This window comes from Abrus precatorius, unplaced genomic scaffold (assembly GCF_003935025.1).
Source record: "Abrus precatorius isolate BTA unplaced genomic scaffold, Abrus_2018 Scaffold6, whole genome shotgun sequence".
In the NCBI taxonomy this organism is placed as follows: Eukaryota; Viridiplantae; Streptophyta; class Magnoliopsida; order Fabales; family Fabaceae; genus Abrus; species Abrus precatorius.
This window is the reverse complement of record NW_020874406.1, coordinates 25524450-25548820: the sequence shown is the minus strand read 5'-3', so window position 1 is coordinate 25548820 and position 24371 is coordinate 25524450. Positions and strand designations below refer to the sequence as shown.

The window sequence follows — 24371 nt, the reverse complement described above, 5'->3', positions numbered from 1 at the left end:
ACTATCTCACAACAGCCCTTAGGCCAGGACTGTTTGTCAACAGTATCTGCAAAAGAACCCCTGTCGACCTAGATGAACTACGTTGTCAAGCAACCAAGTACATGCAAATGGAAGAACTGGCCGAGTTCCACAACCAAGCCCAGATGGAGTAAGTGCCCAGTTGACGAGAATCTAAAGGGAACGAACACGCAAGAAACAAACACGAAAATAAGGACCAAAAGATCAGAACTGAACGTCTCCCAAGGAGACCTAGGTTTGTAAGTTACACAATGTTAAACGCCAACCGATCCAAGGTACTCGAGCAGGCTTTAGCAACAGAGATATTGACAATACCGAAGCACACGAACACTCCCAATCAGGCTAGAAATTGTACTTAGTAAATTTAGTGCACTCTTTCCTCACTCGGGTTTTGTCCTCTTTTCAGAATGCGAAAAGAGGTTTCCAGATAAGGGCTTTAATGAGACACTTCAATAAAATGATAGAATTTTCTTTACAAGTCAATAGTCTCTTATTATTTCCTCCCAGATACCTCACTCGGCTAAGATTGAATCAAAATAAGTCAACAGTCTCTTAAAATTTCCTCTCGAGTACCTCACGTGGTTAAGGTTGAATTAAATATTCTCTCTCAAGTACCACACTCGGCTAAGGTTGAATTAAATATTCCCTCCCGGGTACCTCACTCGGCTAAGGTTGAATCAAAATTCCTTCCTAAGTACCTCACTTGGCTAAGGTTGAATCAAAATTCCCTCCCGAGTGTCTCACTTTGCTAAGGTTGAATTAAATATTCCTTCCCAAGTACCACACTCGGCTAAGGTTGAATTAAATATTCCCTCCCGAGTACCTCACTCGGCTAAAGTTGAACTAAATATTCCCTCTCGAGTACTACATTTGGCTAAGGTTGAATTAAATATTCCTTCCCAAGTACCTCACTCGGTAAGGTTGAATTAAATATTCCCTCTCAAGTATCACACTTAGCCAATGTTGAATTAAATATTTCTTCTGGAATACCTTACTCGGCTAAGGTTGAATCAATATTACCTCTCGGATCCTCACTCGACTAAGGTTGAATTAATATCTCTCGTATATCTTGTTCAAATAAGATTTAATTACTTTTTATGGATAACCTATCTCGGTTAGTATCTATATTCCCAAGTACCTCGCTTGATTAAAAGTTTGATTATTTTCTCCTATCAGCCCCTCTCAGTTAAGGTAAAATTTACATTTACGAGTACTCATTATGTTCGAATGTTCGCTGACACATACCTCACTCAGCTATTGTCTAATAATGAATGATTGCTGTCGTGTAACGTATTCGGTTCGAGTCGTTAAAAAAAATAATAAAAATTACAAATATCATGGATAATTATCATCCTTGGATGCATGACGCCTAACCCCCCTTTGGCCTTATCCTTGGATGCATGGTGCCTAACACCCCCCTTTCGGCATCATCCTTGGATGCAAGGCACCTAACACTCCCCTTCGGCCTCATCCTTGGATGCATGACGCCTAACACCCCTTTGGTCTCATCCTTGGATGAACAGCGCCTAACACCTCCCTTTAGCCTACTCACTTCTTCATTACAACCGAATACCTCCTCCGTCAAAGTGCCATGGGTAAATACATTATTAAGCCCTCGCCTCTTACCTCTTCGGGCTTGGGGCTAGTGTAATGGATAGGGCATTATTCGGTCTTACCTTTAGGAAAAGATAACCGAGTACCCCCTTCGATCTAATATAGCTGAATATCCTTTGTCAAATTAAAAGGTAATTAATCCAATTAAGGGTAATAATCAGAATATTATCTACTTTAATTAAGGGACCAAAACTAAGGCTGACTCAGCAAGCCCATTAGCCTATAACAATGCTTATAAAAAGAAGGTAGGAAGTACAAGTAAAAGGTGAACATTTCAATATAAAATAGCATTTATTGCTCAAAACCGAATCCTGACTTCAGCATCGGAGTGTCTTTTGCAGGTACCCTCCCCACGTCAAATAACGTCAGCAAGTTACGGAAGGACGTCACCCTATCCAAGCATAGACTTAAAGACCAGTGTTTTCCTAACAGGAACAATTATAAGAAAATTCATAAATTACTATTTAAGAAATTAAAAAATTATTTGAATAATGTAAAGATTAGATATTTTATTGCAAGTTATATAAACTTACAAAAAAAATTGGTTCTTAATACATAAGTTACATATAGCATTAATCATGAGTCATATATTATTTATAAAATTTTATTTTTATTGAAATAATATTGTAATAACAAATTTATTTTAACTTAAATTTTGTAATGATTGAATATTATTATTCTTATCTTTTTTTTTTCATCCAGTTTAATATGAATCCAATTATATATATCATTAATATGAGTCATATATTATTTATAAAATTTTATTTTTATTAAAATGATATTGTAATAATAAATTTGTTTTAGCTTAAATTTTATAATGATTAAATATTATTACTCTTATCTTTTTATTTTTTATTTTTTAATTTGTTTTAATTTGGATTTGACTCCGTACACTTGGATGAGTCTACTATTGATTAGAGATTTTTTTGCATATATAAAAATTCAAATTCAAAACTTTATTTAAGCAATACCAAGCTGCTTGTCACTCAAATTAACTTTTATTACTCCTATCTTTAATGTTAAGATGAAAAAGATATATAAAATATTAAAAATTTCGCTATTCATGAAAGAATATTTAACTATTATATAAAGAGTTCGGTTCGTAATTAGTTTATCACATGCATACTTATTTTTCTAAGATTTTATTATTATTTTTTCTAAATTAACATTTTATTATTGAAAAAAAAACTAGAAGGAAAATTGTGCATAAAAGTTTAAAAGATAAAAAAATGGAAAATTTTTTTAATTATCTTTCGTAAATATCGGTACAATACTCTATTTTTTATATTTATTTTGTAATGATATAACATATAGGAATTAATTATATGACTGCTATCATTATTATAATTTTTCGTTTTATTTTCAACGTCAATAAATCACTCAAGTGCTATAATTTTCACATGCAACGTTTGGACAACAACCTTAGTTCCATACTCTTCATTTTTCAAATGCTACCTACTCAGATTTGACAAATATTTAAATTAAAATTAAAAATTTTCTTATTTCAGAAGCTTGAAGGAACAAGATCACCAAACTACCAAACAAAATTCACCTCTGCGTCTACATAACACATAATTTAATACCTAGGTAAATATTATACATAGAGCTGAACCTGTCTCATTAGCATTTGTTCTAGGCCAATGAAAGGTTGCATATTTTAATGAACCCCATTGAAAAATCACAAATATAAATTTAAACTTACAAAAATAGTATTCAAAACAGATAAATTTCAGTTTTTGCGGGTTTTGATAGATTTTTATCAGTTTAATCTGCATCAGATTAGAATGAAAAAGTTAAATTTAATTTAAACTTAAAATTTTATATTTAAACTGTATTTTATTAGATAAATTTGAGGTCACCGACTGAATCGAGCTATTTTACGGACTCTAATTAAATATGAAATCTGAGATTATCGAAAGAGATCATGTCATGGGCGGCATCAGATCAAATCGATGACTTGAAAATGGCTGCTTCTATTCATATAAGTCAAAATTCTGCATCATTGTACGATTACTGCATATTTAACAATATTAAAAGCCTAATTAGGTTAGCTGGTTGTAAATATGATAATAAATCTTTCTAGCTAGCTATAAGTCTCAAGAAAATTTTCAAATAAGCCCATCCTAATTAAATTGTGACGTTAGCTTTCACGAACGATAAAATTTTAAAATGTCAAATTCACATGATGCTATCATTTTTCTTTCACCTTCGTTCTCGTTTGATCTCGAGGAAAACTTATCTTGAGTCTTTGAAAAATACATTATGTTATCATTATCAAGTTTTTATTTCTTTTACTTTTAATAATTTAATTCATCTCTCTGTAAGAACTGCTCACCTTCAAACGAAGATGTTGGTGGGGGATTATAATTTAAAATCGTTTTTATTAAACTTTAAAATAGGCAGTTGTTAAAACCATAACATCATCTTTTAGTGATTCATGATGAGTGTTCCAATCACTCTTATTCGTTCCTTTGAAATTGGCAGTGTGTGTGTACAAGGTTTTGTGCAAGGCGATGAGGAAATCAACCTACCTTTAATCATTAATTCATATAAACTACCCATATTGCAATTTCTTTTTTGCAATATGATTTGTCATCAGCTTTTTACGTGGAGTAACTTGCACTACAAAGAAGACACGTTTTCTATACATTCTTTTTTTGGTCGATAGAACTAAAAAGGAAACCTCACTAAATTAAAAATTTTATATATAATAATAAAATATTAATGTGCACAAAAGTGACCAAGCATATACATTTCGTATTTAATGTTTTCAGGTAAAGGGTTGAGTTTATCAAAAGTCTTTATATATACATATAGTTGCCTATATATAGTGATCCATTATGAGAGAATCAAAGTAGAGAATAATAGAGGAAATGGGTAAGAGCAAGGTTCTTGTTGTGGGGGGCACTGGGTATATTGGGAGGAGAATAGTGAAGGCAAGCCTAGAACAAGGGCATGAAACCTATGTTCTTCAGCGTCCAGAGATAGGTCTTGACATTGAGAAGGTGCAGATGCTGCTTTCATTCAAAATGAAAGGAGCTCATCTTGTAGAAGCTTCTATCTCTGATCATCAGAGCCTTGTGAATGCCATTAAACTAGTTGATGTTGTAATTTGCACAATGTCTGGGGTTCATTTTCGGTCTCACCACTTATTGCTGCAGCTCAAACTTATTGAGGCCATCAAGGCTGCAGGGAACATCAAGGTATGTTAGATGAGTTCCATGATTTCCCTTCTAAATCTTAGGATTAATTTCGTATATGGTATTTGTCTAATAATTTTTATTTTTATTTTTTGTATAGACTTTAAAGACTTATACTTCCAGATAATATATAATCCTAACCTTTAATGTATTAATAGTTTTATTAACTAAATTATTTGTTGTTATAATATGTTATGAGTTTAATTTTAATCTATTGTTAGTATGTAAATTTTTACACTTTTAAAAATAGTGTAAATATATCACGTAAGTGACTCGATATAGTTTAAGAAAAGTTTCAGATTTAAGTTTATATATATGCAAAAAAATTGTATTGATAGATTTATTTATCACATCCAGATACGCGACTTGTGTTTAATCCTGATTAAATCAGATGAAAAAAAAATATAAATATAGATATTTTTTATTAATTCTTATAAAAATTAATAATTTTTTATATGACAATTTATGATTAAGTGACAGTAGAATTTTTTTTAATATAATTAGGATGTTTTAATTAAACTTCATAAATTATATTATTTGTATAAACACATTATAATCAAACGAACAATCTAATTTTTATTGAAAAAAAAAAACTATAACATTGATCCACTAATCTAACATTAAATTGGTTGCGAATGACATTTTTTTTACAGTTTAATATTTACCAATCTAACTTTATTGCATTTATACTAATAGTTTAATATTTATTAGAATTATATACATTAATAAAGATTAATATGATGTTAAATTGTTAATAAATGATTTTTTATAGTATTTGAATTTTTTTAAAAGCATCAAATATAATATTATTTGCAAATAAGTATATTCATCTCTATCTTATCTTTATCTTTAACATATATTGAAATTATATACCTTAAAAAATTAAAAGGATGAATTTATATCTTATCTATGTATTGTATCCATCAAATTTCCATGTCAAAAAAGATAGAACATTAACTGAGGCATGCGATTTCTTTGATAGGACTTATGGATACATTTACGTAATTAATTGGCAGTATGATTATACATCCCTGGCTGATGAATTAGTTGAATCTGCTTCCAATTGTGGGGTAATACACAATTTAATGGATGGATTCAAACTTATTGCACTAGATACGCTTGTCGGCTACTTGTTGCTGCAATATCTTCCTCTCCACTTGAATATAGCTCCTACAATCTAATTTATATTTAAAAAAAACATGTACTTAATAAATTATAAATTTTATTAAAATAAATTAATAATGTAAAGTATATGTTGTTTATTGGGACAGATTTAGAACACAAATAAGAGAGGGTAAAAAATTAAATAAACTTTCACATATACATTAAAAAGTTTTCAATTATATAGATAGATAGATAGCATATAGCTTATAACTGATAAGGTAACTAAAATTTTATATCTTTTCAAGTAGCTAATTGAATTGGAATAGTTTGATGGCATTAGTCTAAATGTATTAAATAATTTAAAAAAATATATTATATTAATATAATCTTATAATTGAATGAAGAGGGAGAGAATTTTAGTATTTACATTTATGTGTAATTTGTTTTAAAAATTTAGGATAGAAATGAGATAAAATTACTATTTGCTGTGAGTAGAATGTTAGTCTAATTTTTCAAAAAAGTTATAAGGTCTTTTGATTTTGTAATAACGACTCTACTAACTTATTTTAAAAATAAATAAATTATAAACTTTTTAACAAGTTATAAACTTGGGTTACTAAATACAATTTTTGAACTACTTGGTGAAACTAATTATATGATTAATTAAAATGTGTTAATTGATTAAAAAAAGATATTAAAACTATTTAATGTGAGTATAAATTTTTGAAAAGATTAAACATAAAAAAATATTAAAAGTTAGATTCTAATAAGCTAAAAATTACTTGAAATATCTTTCTATTAGTTTCTTGTAATCAAAAACTATAAATTTTTGTTGGCCGAAACAATTGTTTGCAGCTTCTAAATAAGATATAAACAACTATTATAAATACAATCTTTATTTTCTTTTGTTATAGAGTATAAGAAAATCAAACTCAATTTAAGCAATGTTTTGTAACTAATTATTGATAAATTGTGATGAATCAAATGTAAAAAAAAATTATTATATAATTCGATTCACATGCGTTTTAGTTAAAATATATTATATTTCAAAATCATAATCGAATCACAATTTTTTTAATCAATACACACGCAGTGAATTTAATTTGAACTCACATGTTTCTCTTTTGTTTGTTTGTTCTTCCCTTAGCGTTTCTTGCCTTCGGAATTTGGGATGGACCCAGCACTTATGGGAAATGCACTTGAACCAGGAAGAGTCACATTAGAAGAGAAAATGACAGTGAGGAAAGCAATTGAAGATGCCAACATCCCTTTCACTTACGTCTCTGCTAATTGCTTTGCCGGATACTTCGTTGGTAACCTCTCTCAAATGGGGACCCTTCTCCCTCCACGAGACAAGGTGCTTCTCTATGGTGATGCCAATGTCAAAGGTACACAAAATCTTTCAAATCTATAATTCTTTTTCTTATTTCTTATATAAATGTGAGTTGTGTCTTCAATGGCTGTGCTCTTTTTTGGTGAATGTGTGAATTGTAATAAACTAATCATAGTTTAGAAGAAAAATACACGCGACACACGATCCAGTGGCAAAGCTATAAAATATACTAACATCAGTATGTTCTGAGATAGAATGTAATTAATGACTTTAAATATTCTTTTAAAACACTCTTTCTGTGCATTTAAATTATCATCTTTTATCTCTTTTCTTATTACATTATACATATTATTTATTATATTTTGTTATTCCTATTATTCTCATGCTGCCTAACATTTTTCTTACATTATGCATGATTTACGTACGAGTATGTATTGGTGAGCGAAGAACTAACTCAATATATGGGGTTTATGCATGTTGTAGCTGTTTTTATGGACGAAGATGATGTTGCCACATACACAATCAAGACAATTGATGATCCTCGAACATTAAACAAAACGGTATACCTGAGGCCACCAGAAAACATTCTCACTCAAAGAGAGCTAATTCAGAAGTGGGAGAAAGTATCAGGAAAGCAACTAGACAAGTCTACCATATCTGCACAAGACTTTCTTGCTTCCATGAAAGGTAAAAATACACCCATTAAATAAACTAGTTTTTTCAAGCAAATCATGTCAACAAATTAGAAAACGAATAATGTCTCAACTTAATCTTCGAGATTGTAGATATTTGACTTTTGAATTCTTTAGATATTAAAAGCTCTTATTAATCTTTAATTTTATAAAATAAACTATTCATTTTAATTTTGATTTTATCTTATCCTGTTATTTTGTATTAAAAATAAATGTTGTTTTATAAAGTTAATGATTTATGAAAAAAAAAGTAATATTTCAAGTATTAAATTACTACTGATTAATATGAATTCCAGGTTTGGACTATGCAAGCCAAGTGGGAGTGGTGCATTTCTATCATATTTTCTATGAAGGGTGTTTGACAAACTTCAAAATAGGAGAAGGTGCAGAAGAAGCGTCAGAGCTTTATCCAGAAGTCAAGTACACACGCATGGATGAATACATGAAAGTCTATGCGTGATGAGATTATAGAATTAAAATAAAATCATTGTTGTTGTTACAGTAAAACAATTAAAGAGAGATAATGCTGATCGTTGTTGTGAGTGATTCTATTTGTCAGTTGAATGATTTATAATAATGTTTCTTGTAATTGTTAAACTTCATTTTTCCTCTGAATTCCCCAACAAATCAACGTAAATAAAATACGGTAACTTTGATTACTGTTGCTGTTGCTGGGCTTTGAACTATTGAAGAGAAAAACAGACATCCAAACGATGATTTTGATTTGACAAAAAGAATGTAATACATGTTATAAGTGATTTTGATGTGACAAAACGAAAAAGATAAAAAAGTAGGAAGAGTGTTAAATAGGTATTGACCATGTTAAAATGTCTAAAAATCTAAATTGTTTAAAAAGGAAAAAAAAATATTTTGTTGTCTTAAAACGCAACTTCAGTTGATAAAAGAGGGAGAAAATTATGGAGAATACTAGGGAAGAGGTATATATTATTCAATTCAATTATTAAACATATGACAATTCAAAAATTTTATACCCTATATGAAATCATATTGGCTTCCATTCTCCACATGCAGACACAAGGTCATTGCTACCTTTGATGTTTAAGTCAAACTGTATTGAACCCCCTTCAACCTTGGGCTTTTGATCCCTATTTTCTCCTCTCCCTACTTCTTGATAATGGAAAGGTGAGCCATGACTCTTATTATAAAAATCATTCACTTCTACTATGTTATCTTTGCTATCTTTATTCATGTTTTCCATGAAATTTGACAAAGCAGAGTTGAATTCAGTCAATTGAGCTCTTGATGCTTCAAGACTACCTGGCCCATCTAGAGAGAGGTTTCTCTGGGCTTTCTCTAACACAGCTTGCAAATACTTCCCTTGGGCCTCTATTCTCATCTGCAACTTCTTCTGTACCTATTGGCAAAAATTATAATGAAAAGACTTTACAATTGAATAATAAAACTTAGAAAATTTTAATAAATTTTAATTAAAAATAAAAATGTGTTAGAGAGTATTTTATTAGCATCTTTTATATAAGAATAATCTTAACTCAGTGAAGTTAGCTATTTGACTCTGGAAAACCAAATTCTCAAAACACAATTGAATGCAAGTTAAAAATGATAAATACCTCCAACTGTTCTTCCAATCTCTTTTGAACTTCAATCTGACGCCTCAATGCTTCAGCTATTGGGATTTCTCTGTATTGTTTATGGAATATAGTTAGGAAAAGGAGAAACTAAACAGGTGCATGAGTTGCATTTACACAAATTAAAATTGCTAATTAGGGAGTTAAGAAGTTTAGATGAGAATTTGGGTCGTTGAAATTATAGTCATGCAATATAATCTAAACAAAAACGTTAAATTATTACTTAAATTATAACATACCCCCTTTCATTGTCACATCTGTAACTAGTGTTAGGCTCTGAAGAACGATTGCTGAAATTTACATACGAGCATCCTAACAGAAACAGAAACAAGGAAAGAATATTATCAAACATTTTCATATTTTATATTGTCAATTTTAAGCAAATAGCCAAAAGTAATATAAAGAATAAACTATGGACAGGGTATCGATGTTTGTCAAAAATTGAAATGAACTCACTATTATTCTCTTTGTGCAGTTCTTCATTTTGTTTTCGAGCCTGTTGTCCAAGTCTATACTTCTGCAAATTTACATATAACAAGCAATACCATGTTATGCCTCCAAATGGCAATTATTTGATGATGGCTGGGAGAAAACAAGAAAATCAAAGACAGAGAGGAAGACAAATTTGAACAATACATAGCATAATTTTAAAAAATAATAATAAAGAGAAAAACCGGGCCACGAGTGAGGTGTTCTGCCTTAAATATTCCAAATTATTGGTTCTTTACCAATCCAAAATTAATATCATTAGTATTCTCACTCCTATTTTACACTGATTTACATCCTTCTACAATATTATTGTCTGCTACAAATTATTGATATTATCAAATCAATAACTTATTTTTTGTCTTTTCACTTCTCCATCTATTTTTCATTCTACATTATTAAACGGTATAATGCCAGAACTTTCAAGAGAAAAAACTGGTTACCTGTAAATGACTCTTCAAATGATATAGTGTCAGACCTTTCAAGCCCATTAACCTCATAACAGACTTTGGAGTCGCCTCTGAACACAAAGCAAACCATTTATTAATGTCATTTTGTGACACGCAAGAACCTCCACAACCATTAAGCCAATAGATTAGAACATAATTTGAATGATAAGCATTTACTAAACTAATATTAGATGTGTAACTTTATATAAAGGGATTAGATATTTCAATTACACCTTCTCCTTTCATTAATTCTCCTAATGGACCAAATATTTGTACCTTCAGGAAAAAAAAGCACAAATAAGGAAAAATAAGAAATGCTGGGCTGCAGCATCATGAATATTATGTTGTGTCAGATCAATTTCTTGATTTAGTGCAGCAAGTAATTGAAGGTTCTAAAAACACCCCATCGTTTAACTTATTTTATACCCTACTTTCAACATCAATTCCAACCAAAACTTCTCTTTCAAGTTAACATTCGTTTACCAACACAAAGTAACATAATCAAAGAAAATGAAACAAGAGGTTATACATACTGTCAGGGCCACCAAGCTTTGTGACAGCATCAACAAACCGGTCATGAAGATCTGCTGTCCATCTAAGCCTTGGTTTTGGGTCTCTTGTCATAGTCATCACCACTCCATTATAAGCTTCTCTTCCACCACCCTCCATCACTCACTTTCACACTTCAAACCTCACCCTCCTGCGGTTTCACTTCCAAGTAGCCTTCTTTTTCTTATAAACCTCCAAAAAGCAAATTCGAACCAATCCCACTTGCAGCTTTTGCTTTATACCTCAGCCAAACCGCGCCTTCATTCGATCAAGAGGTCCCAAAAGCGAAAAAAAAAGGCAAAAAGAGAAGATATACCATATACCCCTCTGCAACTAGCTACAATGTTTTTGCCAATGGAAGAATCTGTAATTCCACAACACAAACTTCGATTATTATTAGCAATTGGAACTAACCAAACGAGTCAGAGAACAGAACAGAACGTGATTGATTAGACCCAAACAGAGGAGTGCTGCAGTTAAAAAAAGAAACAGAAAAAAAAATTGGCTCAATAGCGTAAGAAGCAACACAAACAAAAGCGTCTAATACGACGTTTGATGATCTTATACAATGCTCTTTTGTACAGTGATTCTAATTATTGTTTCTAACCATGAAAAATTAAATAATAAAACACTGTATTTGGGTGCAATGCATTACGATTTGTGCGTTATACTATGATTAATTAAAATTAATCATAAATATAATTTTTATAGTAATTGATATAAAAATTATTATTATATTTTTCTTTTACAAATCATGTTTGTAATTTTTATTTTTTTTGTTTAGAGCATTAATAAATGTTCAGAAGCAATTATATTTAAGTCGTAGTTTTACAAAACTTATAATATATGATTAAGTGAAAACATTTAATATATTTAAATTAATGGTATGATAACGTCCTCTTAGAAATTAGCAGTTAGCTAGAATTGTTTGAGGAACATGTTAGAGGAAATCTCGGCGACGAATCCGAAGTAACATCGCGGATACTACGTTATTTAATTGGGGAGCTGAAAGACTTATGTGCAGCACGTTGTGACCGTTGGATCCGAATAATAGAAGAGAGGGGAGGGTGTTAGAACGATCGAACGGTAGAGATTGTGGGGTGGGAGCCACGTGGATGCCAGCGTGGAAGATTCGGAACAAAGGGAAAATGAGAGTGGAAAAGGGAAGGTCACATTACAGTTTTAAGGGTCACATGGATTGGATTGGAGGGAAAGGGATGTGGATCCCACCAAATTAACACATTTCGGTTTGTCCGTTAAGGATCGTCCCCCAAGAATATTCCCAAATTACCTATTTTTAATAAATTATATTAAAAAAATAATTTATCTTATGCTTAACAACGTAAAAATTAGTACATTTTGATTTCATTATGATAAAATGTATTTATAGATGATATATTATAAAAATATTTAATTTTTATGAAAAAAATTTAATATCTAACCGTTATTTGTTACAAAAGAGTTAAACATTGTTTAATTAGGTCATAATGATGTTTCACTAAGATAGTAGCATTCTTGGTTTAAGAATTGTTTAGTCCGTGAACTCTTAAAGACCTGATAATGCTTCAAGATCTAACACCATGGGTTCTCTTCTGTCTTGTTTACTCTCTTTTTATCGTCTTCTGCTTATTTTTATATACCTAGATTTTATTCCTTTTGTTGTTTGGGTCCATTTTTATATCCCATCATTAATTCTTACAATGTTGTTTAAAACTGAAATTCTAGTGTAAATGAGAAACTCAGCTTGTAGAATTGAAAAAAATTTGCTGCTGATTCTTCATTTATCCGACCTTGTGACAATTCCTTTCCCTTGGGACAAACTCTTGCTAGCTTCTTACCTAAACTTTTACAAAATGGTTAAGCAAAATTATTTATTAACTTTTCTCCTCACATATAATGTTTGCTAGTCTTGGCCTGTACTTAAAATGAAAAGCTAGACCAAGCAATTCTTTTCAAGAGGGCTTTAAAAAATATTTTAACGAACGAAACTTCTAAAAACTAATTTTAATAGCTTTTATTTTTGCTTCTTTATTTTAAATTCTAAAATACAAAACTAGTCAATAAAATTTAACTTTAAATTTGAAAATCATATTTTAACTTGATAGTAATTGTAATCTTAAGAAAAAGGTAAGGTAAAACATTATATGCTAACATATATGCTTGGCTTTTTTCGCATTGTGGTACAAAACGACAAACCATGTGGTAAATTACAATAACAAACGGCAATGTGATAGAGTATGGTACTACATGACAAGTTGGCCTGGCAATCCAATCTACTGTGGATCACATGTTTGGTTGGGCTACAATGTCGTGATGGTGGGAAAATGTTCGAAATCGCATGCCAACAGCATAGGTTGTTTCTTCGAAAGTTGACAAATAACTTTTTTAAATTGTAGTAGCCAACCTTTGTAGCATTTTCTAAAGACAGCTTCTCCTTTTAATACAAGTTTTTCTTAGGCAACACTGCAAATTCCTTATGTTTATGCTATTGCATTTGAGAACCTTCATGACACCAGGGGGGGCTAGTGAAGGACATGAAATGGAAGGAGGGGGAAAATATCCTAAGTTGTAACATAATGCTGATTACTGTCAAGAATTAACTAAAATAAGATAAATGTTACAGTGCCCTTAAGGAATTAATTAAATTTTTTTAAAATTATTGTTAAATAACATAACAACAGATCTTTCCGTAGTTTTCAATACACTTCTAACTTAATTTTTTATTTATGGATTCCTTAACTTTAGATCACAGCAGGACCCATTAGATAAAAATAAGAAAGCTATCGACAAAAACACTAAAGATGCCACATAGTATTCTTGTCATACATATTAAAAAACACAAACTTTGATTACTATTATTTCTCATTTATATAGTGATCAGATTTGTAAACTTTTAGAAAAGCCCTCATATATACAAAATAGCCCTATATGCATAGGTTCATAAGCATAGCCCAATAAATGTTTTCCATCTGCATCTGCAATCAATCCTCATCAGTATGACGAGAGGGGGCTGTAATTGACCTTCACAGACAATAAGAAATCATTAACTAAATTGATTATCAATTCCAACACATTTTTACCATAACACATTTTTGCTAACCTATGGCTAGTGACTGCTTGACTAAAATTAGAGCCTGCAAGTCATGCTTATGATCATAAATGTTTTTTAATATGTATGACAAGAATACTACGTGCATGTAAACAAAAACAAGTTAAAATGTTAAACAATGTGATGAAGGGTCCAAAAAACAATGGTAATCATTACTCACTAACATTTCCAGGCCCAGCCCACTTTACAACTTCAGCAAACATGTTAAACAATGCTTTTTGGATCCTTCACCACATTGGAGGCATCAACAGCTTTACAAATCCCGGAAGAGCAGTGCACTAACATAAGGTGAACAATTAATTGAAAACCATTTGTGAAACAGCCAAAATTCATGTCCAACATTCATTTGAAAAACCTTAAACTACTAAAACAAAAACCCAATTTTGCAAACAAACGGTAAGAATGGGGTTAAACAGGTATGTAATAAGAAGCAATTAATATGTGAAATAATTAGTTACTTATTAGGCATGCATTTAATTAACCCCACATTGATGTACAGTGGAATTGAATTCAAAAGGAAGCAATGAAATGGCAGGGAAAATTTTTCAAAGATGAAATAAAGAGAGGATGGCGACTAATGCATGGTGGAACTAACATATTACTATAGAGTAAAAAAAGTTGAATAAGTACTTGAAGAGTGAGCAGTGGATCATGTTGCACATTGAGCAACACATATAGCCCACAAAAGGACCTATGGTACTGAAATTGTTTTAATAATTGAAATTGAAAACATGATTAAGATCATAGTGAGACGAAACAAGAATTACTAGTGAACGAGTTTCAAACTCAGTTGGACCGGGCTAACCGTTTAGGCAGTCCTCTGTCTGGTACGGTCATACCCTCAAAACCCCATTATTCAAGTCATCATTCATCAATGTGGAGGATGCCTACCACCACCCTAGTCAAATCTTATCAGTCACTTTCATTATTTTTATTTATATTACTACTATATTTATTAATAATTTCTATTTTTTTTATTTAGACGACAATTATCTTCTGCAGAAGAGAACATTTTTCAGCTGAGATTATCATAAATATTCAACACTCATTGCCAAGTTAATATTATTTTCATAATACTGTCCGGTATGCACAGTTGTTATGTATTGGAATTTTTAACGTAAATTGATTTTACCGTGTTAGATATTTATTTTAATAATTTTACCTAAACGTTCAATATACATATGCTATACTTTTTTTGTATACTTCCATGTTATTATTTCAAATGTCTTAATTTACTTTCTTATACCCTCTAATGAATTTTTCTTTTTGTTAATTACTCTAGAAAGCTTACATCTGCCACTTTTTAATGGTAAGCAATCTAAATTATCATATAAAAAAAAACTTAAGTTCCGTAAATATAAAAAAGAAATTTAAAAATTCAAAATTCTAACTATAAGATTTCCTCGATTCTCTCTCATCTTCGTATTGTCAATTTAGATTACTGCGTTTTCAGATACGGAATTACTTTTGTCTTGTATTAGACATCCCATTTCAAAAACAGATAATCTATTACTCAATATCATTAAACTTAACCATAATAATAATCATAATAATAATAATAAGTAGAGTCTTTGTCTGTTTTTACTCATCTGAGGCACTAATAAACTAGGACCAAACTAGATATAAAAGAGGATGGAGATGACAAAGACTCTAGAGAGTGAAACTGAGAGAAAGCCAGTTTTCAGAAAATTTACTTCAATGAAGACTGCATAGCAGTGGCTTAAAATAAACTAATCCCAAAACACCTCACTATGAAAGAGATTTACAATAGTCTGCAGCCTTACTACTTAATATTGTCAGTTATTACATGTTTGATATGCTTAGCAAGAAGTTAAAACTTTGTACAAAATTGCAGACTGATTTCTATTGGCAAAACCAACAGGAAAAGGACTAGTTTTAGTCCCCTATCCCAATAATAACACACTATTGGTCCATTCCTAATCTACTTGTGATTCCTAATCCATTCACCAAATTGAAGCTAATGAAAAAATCTGGAGTCATATTAGGCATGGTACTTCTTTAAAAACTATTATGAATAGTCATGGATGACAATTATGTATTCTATCTATGTTAATTTCGTGAGCCCAGTTTGACTTTTATACACCATGTTTTTCTGATAGTGTTCTGTTACCTTCCTAATTCAATTGAGAAATACAATGTCCAGAGTCCATATGCATAAAAAAAGGTTTTTTTTTTTCTTTTAAAAAAATCACATGAAAATAACACAGACAAGCTCAGATTTAAGAAAGTTGAACAACACAAAGAAATAGGCCCCAAAAAATTTTAAGCCAAAAACTTGCCTTATTCAAAACCAAAATGATTAGCATTTGCAACTTGTTCACAAATCTATCTGGTTTAACTCTGAGAAGTTAGTTCATCACTACCAAATGTATCAATTTCAGGAGGTGGCTGTTGCAGGACCTGCAAAGGGGGTCTGAAAAAAAATATTGTCCTGTCAACTATTTCATAAACCCAACTGGCCATTTGTGGAAAAGACTACAACTTCCAGATAAAGTTTAAGCACAGTGAAGGAGAATTCCATGGAGATTTTTAAATAACAAGTGAAAAATTGATGCAAGTGTGAGTTTGAAGTCTCAAATGGTTTGAAAATAAGCTTTAAAGAAATAATGAGAAGAGATTTAGACTACTCATAATATATTATAGTCATATTTGAATTTACTTTTAAATGTTGATTATTCTACATGTACTTTAATGTTAGTAATTGTAAGTATTTTTATATATTGAATTCGCATTTGTAATTTTTTTTAACATGTTTCTAAACAAATAACAAGAGTTTGAATGAAGATGTAATGTCATGTTCACTCCTGTGTTATGTTGCTTTCTATATTTTTAAAATTATTTCCTTTTCCTTACTCTATAATTTTCTTTTTCTTTCTTTTTAACTAATGATCCAGAGGTCCCACATAAAGTAAATTTCAAACATCCTCTAGAATACTAGTACTTGACTATTTGATCAGATCAGTTTAAATTCAAGTACCCAGCCCCTAACACCTCAGATTCATTGCACAAGTTCTTAGAACTTATGAGCAATTTATAAAATATAACTCTGGTTTCCACAACAACACGGTTGGAGTCTTGCTCCAACAGTATTTTAATTTGATATTCTTACACAGCATAGCATAGACATTCATTGTTACTTTAACTATGACAAGTTTTTCACTTACAAAAGTAGAGACTAGAAACCAATGGTCCTTCAACTTCCACCAAAATTGACTAGTGTAAATTTCTCCACAGACAATCCTTCCATTACATCACAAATCAATCCAAACAAAAGCCATGCTGAGTATTCTTTTGAGTTTACAAAATATATTAACACTTTCCAGAGAATTATGAGTTATTGGTTGTCAGAACTGAACTATGACAAGTGTTTTAACCCAATTATAACATCTAACTTTAGCCAATTTTCTTGTGAGATTTGATTCGAGCTGTGTAAGTTCCTTAACTGAAACAAGGTAAACTCAACTCAACTCAACACAAGGTGATGAACTAATTAACATGGAACTAGTTATATGCAAAAAAGAACAGCTTAAAAATAATGATTTTATTATCATCGACAATTAAAATTGATGTTAAAATTTATCTAAAATTATGTTGCCATTACAAAGGCGGACAAAGTTCCTGAATATTGGATCCACATTAACATGTATTAGTTTATTTTTATGTTTTATTTAATATATCCACTTTATTTATATTTTTCGTTTTATTTATTTTAATTACTCAATTTATACGTCTTTATGATAAAAAACAAATTTTAAAAATGTTACTGTCAATACATAGCCATGATTTTAACAAATTAAAAGTACTAAGTATTTCAATATATTATACTAATAAAAATTTATTAAAAATTTATTTATTATATTTTTATCTCATAAATAATTTTTAAATAAATGAAAGTATGGGTTTAGTTAAAGTCTTGAAATACAAAAAAAAAACATTTAATTTTTTTTATTTAGTAGACAGGAGAATTTGTAGGAAAAATTAAAACTGTTCAAAATTTATCATTTTATTTCTTAAAAGAGCTAAAGTTAGCTAAATTGTAAGTTTTAGGATCTTGCCAATAAATATCTTAATAGCGTTAAAGAATCAATAAATAAAAAATTTGATTGAAATTTATGATAATAAAATGTTGATAATATTAAATATCATACTTATATATATATATATATATATATATATATATATATATATATATATAAGATAATTATTCCTTAAAATCACGGTTAGCATTCTCCAAATTTTTATCAGATCTTATATTTCACACGTTAATTTGAGTGAAAGATCACTTGTATTTTAAATAAACATAATAAATAAAATGAATAGAAAATAAGTTCCTAGATAAGAGCAAAATAAAAGCAGAGTATAACCACGTATGAATAAAGTGAATGACCTTATTTTACCCAGGCTATTCATGGTAAGTACAACTAGAAGTAATATTTGATTTTTAAAATTAAAAAAAGGTTTCATATTTTTAAAAGGCCAAATAATTTTTTTAGGGATAGACCATTTATTTTAATGCATTATATTTTATTTTTATTTAATTGATATATTTGTTCATAGAACGATTATTTAGTAAAATAAGCAAATAATAAGTCTTCAATAAACAATAATTATTCGAAAATTTCTTTTCGAATTTACATATTGTAAGAAATCTTCATTTATTATTATTAGCTACTCAATGACTATCCTTATTAGAATCTGTATTTCAAATATTTAGTATACCCTCATTTAATAACCATCCAACAAAAAATAATAATCATTCACAAAAGTTTTCCTTGAATTCAATAATCCAATATAAAAGTGTATTTATCAACTACTTATTAAGAAGAAATGCTACTTATTAACAAGAAATACCAATTCAAAATTTTCTTATAAAGTTATTTTTCCTTTAATTAAAATTTAAGAATAATCATCTCAAAATAAATTTAATGTATAAATTGTAGCCAGCCTTTGTGACTGAGTTTGGGAAAAACTACAAAACCTTGTACAAGTCGAAAGATTTTAATCCAGTAGTTATAAGCTGGGTATTTAATTTGACCGTTTGATAAAAAACCGGTAATGCGCCTCCAAATGCGCACTGGCATGTGTATATATCCATAGCTTAACCAGCAAAATTGATTTTAAATAATAATCAAATAAGCATTACATAAATAGGGTAGTTTGAACTATTATTATTATTATTATTGCCAGAAGTTAAAATTACAATTGGCTGCATGGAAGCATCAAGCGAGGCATGTTAAATTATGTAAGTGGACAGTATCTCAATGCTTGTAACTTCTCACAAGGTGGCAGAATCTGGCAAAGCAAAGGTAAAATATCAGAATAATTTTAAATTTGCAAAGAACAAACATGTGGTTGCCGGTTAAGCATCCAATAACCCAAAAAATAACATGCAGCTAATATATTTATTGGTAACATCAAATAGTCCAAAACATTTTGAAAAAAAAACCATATTTACATTTTTCCAGAACAATGCAGCTGATATAATTTACTGCAAGAAGTATATATAATACAAATATAGTTTATTTATTGGTTTCTTAGGAGCAAGTGTCCTTCATAAATGAAATAGATACACAAAAACAGAATACTGTAGCGGGGCGTTTCCTTTCTTCGTAACGTCTTTACTGTGATGATATTATATCAATTCCCTAGAGACAAAAAAGAAAGAAAATAAAGTAAGGTGGAAATTATAGTAATATATACACTTTCACTTAAATAAGGGCCTTTCACACCCTAGAAAGTTTCATTAGCCCAGCTGTGCACAGTTGCACACACACCCCCCCCCAAACCAAACCCTTTAGTGTAGTGTCACCTTTGTTTTGTTAAACGTCTCAAAACACATTTTCCTCTTTTCCCTGCACTCTTCTCTCGCCATTACTCTCTCTGACATCCCTGCTTTGGTTTTGTGTCTTCAAAGCACGTACAAGACCTGATGAAAGAGGTAACGGTTGAAGCTGATGGTGGGCAAGGAGGAGCACAAGGTGCACCTGAGAGTGGCAAAGGAACGGCTAGGCCAGACTTACACAACAGGGCCATGAAAATTTTGAGGGCAAGAGAGCCTTATAATGGGTATGAAGAAGTGGGAGAGAAGCCTTCAGGGTTTGAAGTTATGGGGTGGTACCTTTATGAGTTCTGCTTCTACTTTGTTCAAACTGTTCTCATACCTGTTGTGTTCCCTCTCATAATCAGTCAGCTACAGCGTCTTCCTACAGATTCAGCTCAAGAATGGGCCAAGAACCACCCAGCCATGCACTGCTCACAGAAGGAAATTCATCTGTGAGTGTCTACATTTTTTTTATTTAATTTTTTGCTTGTGTTTTGGAAAATTTAAGGTCTTTTGTTTTTTTTAAGATTTTTCTAACTGTCGTGTTTCTTTTAAGGAAAATAAAAATTGTTACTTTGTGTTTTTTTCTTCTGCCGTCTTGATCTAAACTGGTTTATGTGTTTTGGGTGTTGCAAAAAATTTGAAAAGGTTGTGTTTTGCCATGGATGGGTAATTGGGTAGTAGAAAAAAAGGATTTTTTATTATGGTTTTAAAAAACTAGGCAGCGTGACTAACTGAGCATAGGGTTCCTTTTTAAAAAAAAAATAATATTTTGGGCCGTTGGTTCCACTATAGTTCGCAATCATGAAAAGCCGTGTCCTTTGTGGCTTTCTTACTATCCTACTTTACTCTTACTCTACTCAAGAGTTAAGATTCCTTTTTCAAAGCACTTCATTACCCATCGGACATCAACCCCATTTATTAACTATGCTTTCATGTCGACCTTTGATGTACAAGAAAAAACAAGCTAAAGTTATGCACTTGTATACTTGGCCAAAACAAGAGAGAGAAAGAGAGTAAAAATCTATGCTTTCCTCCTGGGGAGTATAAAAATGTTTGTCGGACTCGCCCAAAAGTCATCACTCATCTTTTACACTTTTAAGATATTCATAATATTATCCTCAACGGTAAAATTTACCATTATGTGTTGCTTTACTCCACTTAAGCATACTTTATTTCATTATTAGAAAACACCAATAGTTACCCACCCTAATCACTTCTTTATATTAGTTTTTAATACATGAATTTTTATATGAGATCTATGTTATTCCTACTTATCAATTTTCTTATTAAAATGAAGAGTATAATATAAAAAAGTATATGCTTTAATATTGCGTAAATTTGAATTCTTTCCTTTTCGAAGCATTTAGCCATCCGTTTTGTAAAATACTTAAAATTTAAATCAAGTCTTGTCGGCAGTTAGTTTACGTTGGTAAAGATAGCTACTTTAACGACAATTCACAGTGCCGACAGCATGAAACTGTTTCCATAATTTATCCATTTACACGATTTATTTTTTTAACAAAAATGCTACCACTAAGAATTAACTGATTTTTTCTTCTTGCACAACGCAAATCTTACAAAACACAGCCTTAGAATTACCCAAACGAACATACAGTACTCACTACAGGATTACTATCTATAACTACAGGAACTAGACGAAAATACAGTACTACTCACTATGTAAACAGTGGTATCCATGTGCAATTGCATGTTTCCAAAGTTCCAATTATAATCATGGCAGCATTCCCATTAACGGCAGCAGTTTGTGCTTGAGCATGATATTTTGTGCCAACATTAGAAGACAATATTTGAATGAATAATCATGCTATTTAGTTAATTTAAAAACATCTAACCAAGTTGACACATCTGAGTTGGATAAGGTTTTTGTTTGTTGTTATTGTTGTAACTTGTAACAAAGTTGACCCATGTGTAATGTTGTTTTGCAGGTATATCAAACTCACAAACCACACCATAAGAACTAGTGGTGGTTCAAATTTCTCCTCTTTGGAATGGACATCAATTGCTTGGGCTACAGGTCTAGCCTTGGCTGCTCCAATTCTTGGCTTCATTTCCTTCCACCTTGATGGTCACTTCCCTAAGCTCATCTTAGCATCAGCCACAGGCATTGGAGTGTTCTTCTGCCTCCCTGCAGGGTTCTTCAAAGTCACAGCCATCTTCATTCCCTACATTGCTGGCATTGTTGCAGCTAGCACAGTTGCTAGTGCTGCTCACACACACCATCTCGGCCTCATGATTCGATGCTTCACAGGACCAATTCTTAAGAGAAGTGAATTCTCCATTAGGCAAGGGGTTTCTAGCAGACTCTCCCTTCATGCCACAGCTGCTGGTTGCTTAGGAGCTGCCATAATTTCATCATTCACTTATCATATGCTTCGCGAACTAAATGACAATGATCGCGATGTTATGAGCTTGTGGGTAGTTTCAATCTTCAGTGGCCTAATATGGCTTGTGGGGGTCTTACATTTGGTTACAGCCATAAGCAGAACCACTGATTCCATCTCTTTTTCATCAAGGCTTCACCCTTTTTCTATCTTCAAATACCCTCATGCAATTGGAGGCCTTGGTGCTGTTTTCCTCTCCTCATTCACCACAATGTCAATTTTCACTGGAGGAGTGATTTTCATAGTGGGCCACCTATGCATTAAGCCATTGCATTTGCTCTATTTCTGGTTAACTTATTTCCTTTTCCCTCTTGTTTCTTTGTCATTATTACAACCCTTGCTGAACGTGATCAAGATGAATTCTGTGAAAATGCAAATCGTGGGGTTCATTCTGTCACTTCTATCATCCGGGTTTGGATTCTATTATGGTCACAGCCACTGGAAATGGGGTCACTTAGTGCTATTTGGTGCTATTCAAAGCACAGCAACAGGGATTTTGCATGCTTTTGGAAGGGTATTGGTGTTGGACTGTGCTCCTTCAGGGAAAGAAGGTGCATTCTCTATTTGGTATGCTTGGATGAGAGCTGCAGGGTTGTGCGTGGGGTTCACGGTGGGATCGGTGGCGCCAGGCCGCATTAGAACATCGTTTGGAGCTGCGTTTTGCACTGCCATTGTTGGAATTGTGGTGCTGCTTTTCGGAAATATCAGTGATGTTGGAGGTGCTGTTGCTGCAGGACATGTCAGAGATGATTGTGAGAGAAGTTCGGGTGTGCCTGGCTTAGATTCTAAAGAATCTGCTCGCGTTTGAATAATCAAATGATGAATCATTATCGTACATTATTGGCTTGTGCGTTATATAATTCTTTGCAAATGATGTTAATGCATGCAAGAGTAAAAGGTTTCATTTTATGATTGATTTTAGATGTATTCTAGTGGTTAGTTACTGTTGTTGCAACGCATGCATATGTTTGATCTCTGTTGAGGATTTGGGATCTCGCCTGTGTAACTGTGTTATAGTATTTTGTCATATTTGTTTTCTCTTATACATCATTTCTGCCCCATGCAATCACCTTACTTTCATCTTGCATCATTCATAACATTTAAATATTTCTAGTATTCACCATGAAATTTAAATTGTTACTCTTTGAAAATAATTCATATCTTCTGCCACCATTTTAATGATTCTGTGTCTTATTTAGGGCTTGTTTGCTTTGATGTTTGCACACCTGTAATCGATTTCTAATTTTAAAAATGTGTTTAAGAATTTTCAAACAGGGATGTTTAATGGTAGTGATAAATTTTTGCTTTCAATTGAATTGATTTTGTCAGCTTTACAAATATATCTTCAATTTTTATTTTCTTAAAAGTAAAATGGTGTTTTCGGGTAAGTTTATTTTAAAAAGAAGTAATTGTTTTTATTTTTATTTTTCGGGTAAGTTTATTTTAAAAAGAAGTAATTGTTTTTTTTTTTTATAACTTCTGACAAGAGTTTTTGAAAGAAATTAATATTATTCAATGTGAACTTTTTAAAATTAATGGTTTCATTTCATGAGTCGTTACCCTTAAAATTCACTCCAACTATGTTTACTCTTTACCTAGGCTCTAAATGTGTTTTGTGTAAAGACCCTAAAATGTACTAATCAATCGTGTTAATCAACTAATAATGAGGTTTCTTAAACATGCTTTTGGGGTTCGATTCTTATCTTGTGAATGAGAAAAGTTTTGTTAAGAAAAAAGATAGTATTTTTTTTTATTTGCAACATACGTTATTTGTTTTGGTAATTTTTTCCCTCAAAAGTAGAAAAAACAAGATGAATTTGGTCCAACAGGCTCGCCTATTTAATCAACCTAAAGTGGTGTGTTGGGCATAGAATTTTGCACCTGTTAATTTGCCTAACACACCTTACTTTAGCATGTTAGAATTCAGATTAATGATTGGTCGAAATAGGTTGACTTGTTGAGC

General features: G+C 31.1%; 3 protein-coding genes across 5 annotated transcripts; 2 read left to right on the top strand and 1 right to left on the bottom strand.

Moving 5' to 3' along the window:
• Positions 1-4365: 4365 nt before the first annotated feature.
• On the top strand, positions 4366-8436 carry LOC113869210 (isoflavone reductase homolog). Its single transcript, XM_027505428.1, has 4 exons — positions 4366-4835; positions 7084-7324; positions 7753-7956; positions 8258-8436. Exons 1-4 carry the CDS (start codon positions 4506-4508, stop codon positions 8419-8421), a joined length of 939 nt encoding a protein of 312 aa, XP_027361229.1. The 5' UTR covers positions 4366-4505; the 3' UTR covers positions 8422-8436.
• A 521-nt stretch (positions 8437-8957) lies between these two features.
• Positions 8958-11578, bottom strand: LOC113869427 (myb family transcription factor PHL11). Of its 3 annotated transcripts, XM_027505747.1 has the most exons (7): positions 11037-11578; positions 10737-10779; positions 10498-10574; positions 10025-10085; positions 9808-9880; positions 9551-9620; positions 8958-9336 (listed from the first exon to the last, which is right to left on the bottom strand). In XM_027505747.1, the coding sequence occupies exons 1-7, from the start codon at positions 11079-11081 to the stop codon at positions 8965-8967; spliced, it is 741 nt and encodes a 246-aa protein (XP_027361548.1). In that variant the 5' UTR covers positions 11082-11578; the 3' UTR covers positions 8958-8964. The 3 variants fall into 3 exon arrangements, with proteins under 3 accessions (XP_027361548.1, XP_027361547.1, XP_027361549.1); XM_027505746.1 differs by lacking the exon at positions 10737-10779; XM_027505748.1 differs by lacking the exon at positions 10737-10779 and having other exon boundaries at positions 11033-11154.
• Positions 11579-19947: 8369 nt separating this feature from the next.
• On the top strand, positions 19948-23449 carry LOC113869607. The gene is made up of 2 exons (XM_027506026.1): positions 19948-20455; positions 21953-23449. The coding sequence occupies exons 1-2, from the start codon at positions 20112-20114 to the stop codon at positions 23214-23216; spliced, it is 1608 nt and encodes a 535-aa protein (XP_027361827.1). The 5' UTR covers positions 19948-20111; the 3' UTR covers positions 23217-23449.
• The last annotated feature ends 922 nt before the right edge of the window (positions 23450-24371 follow it).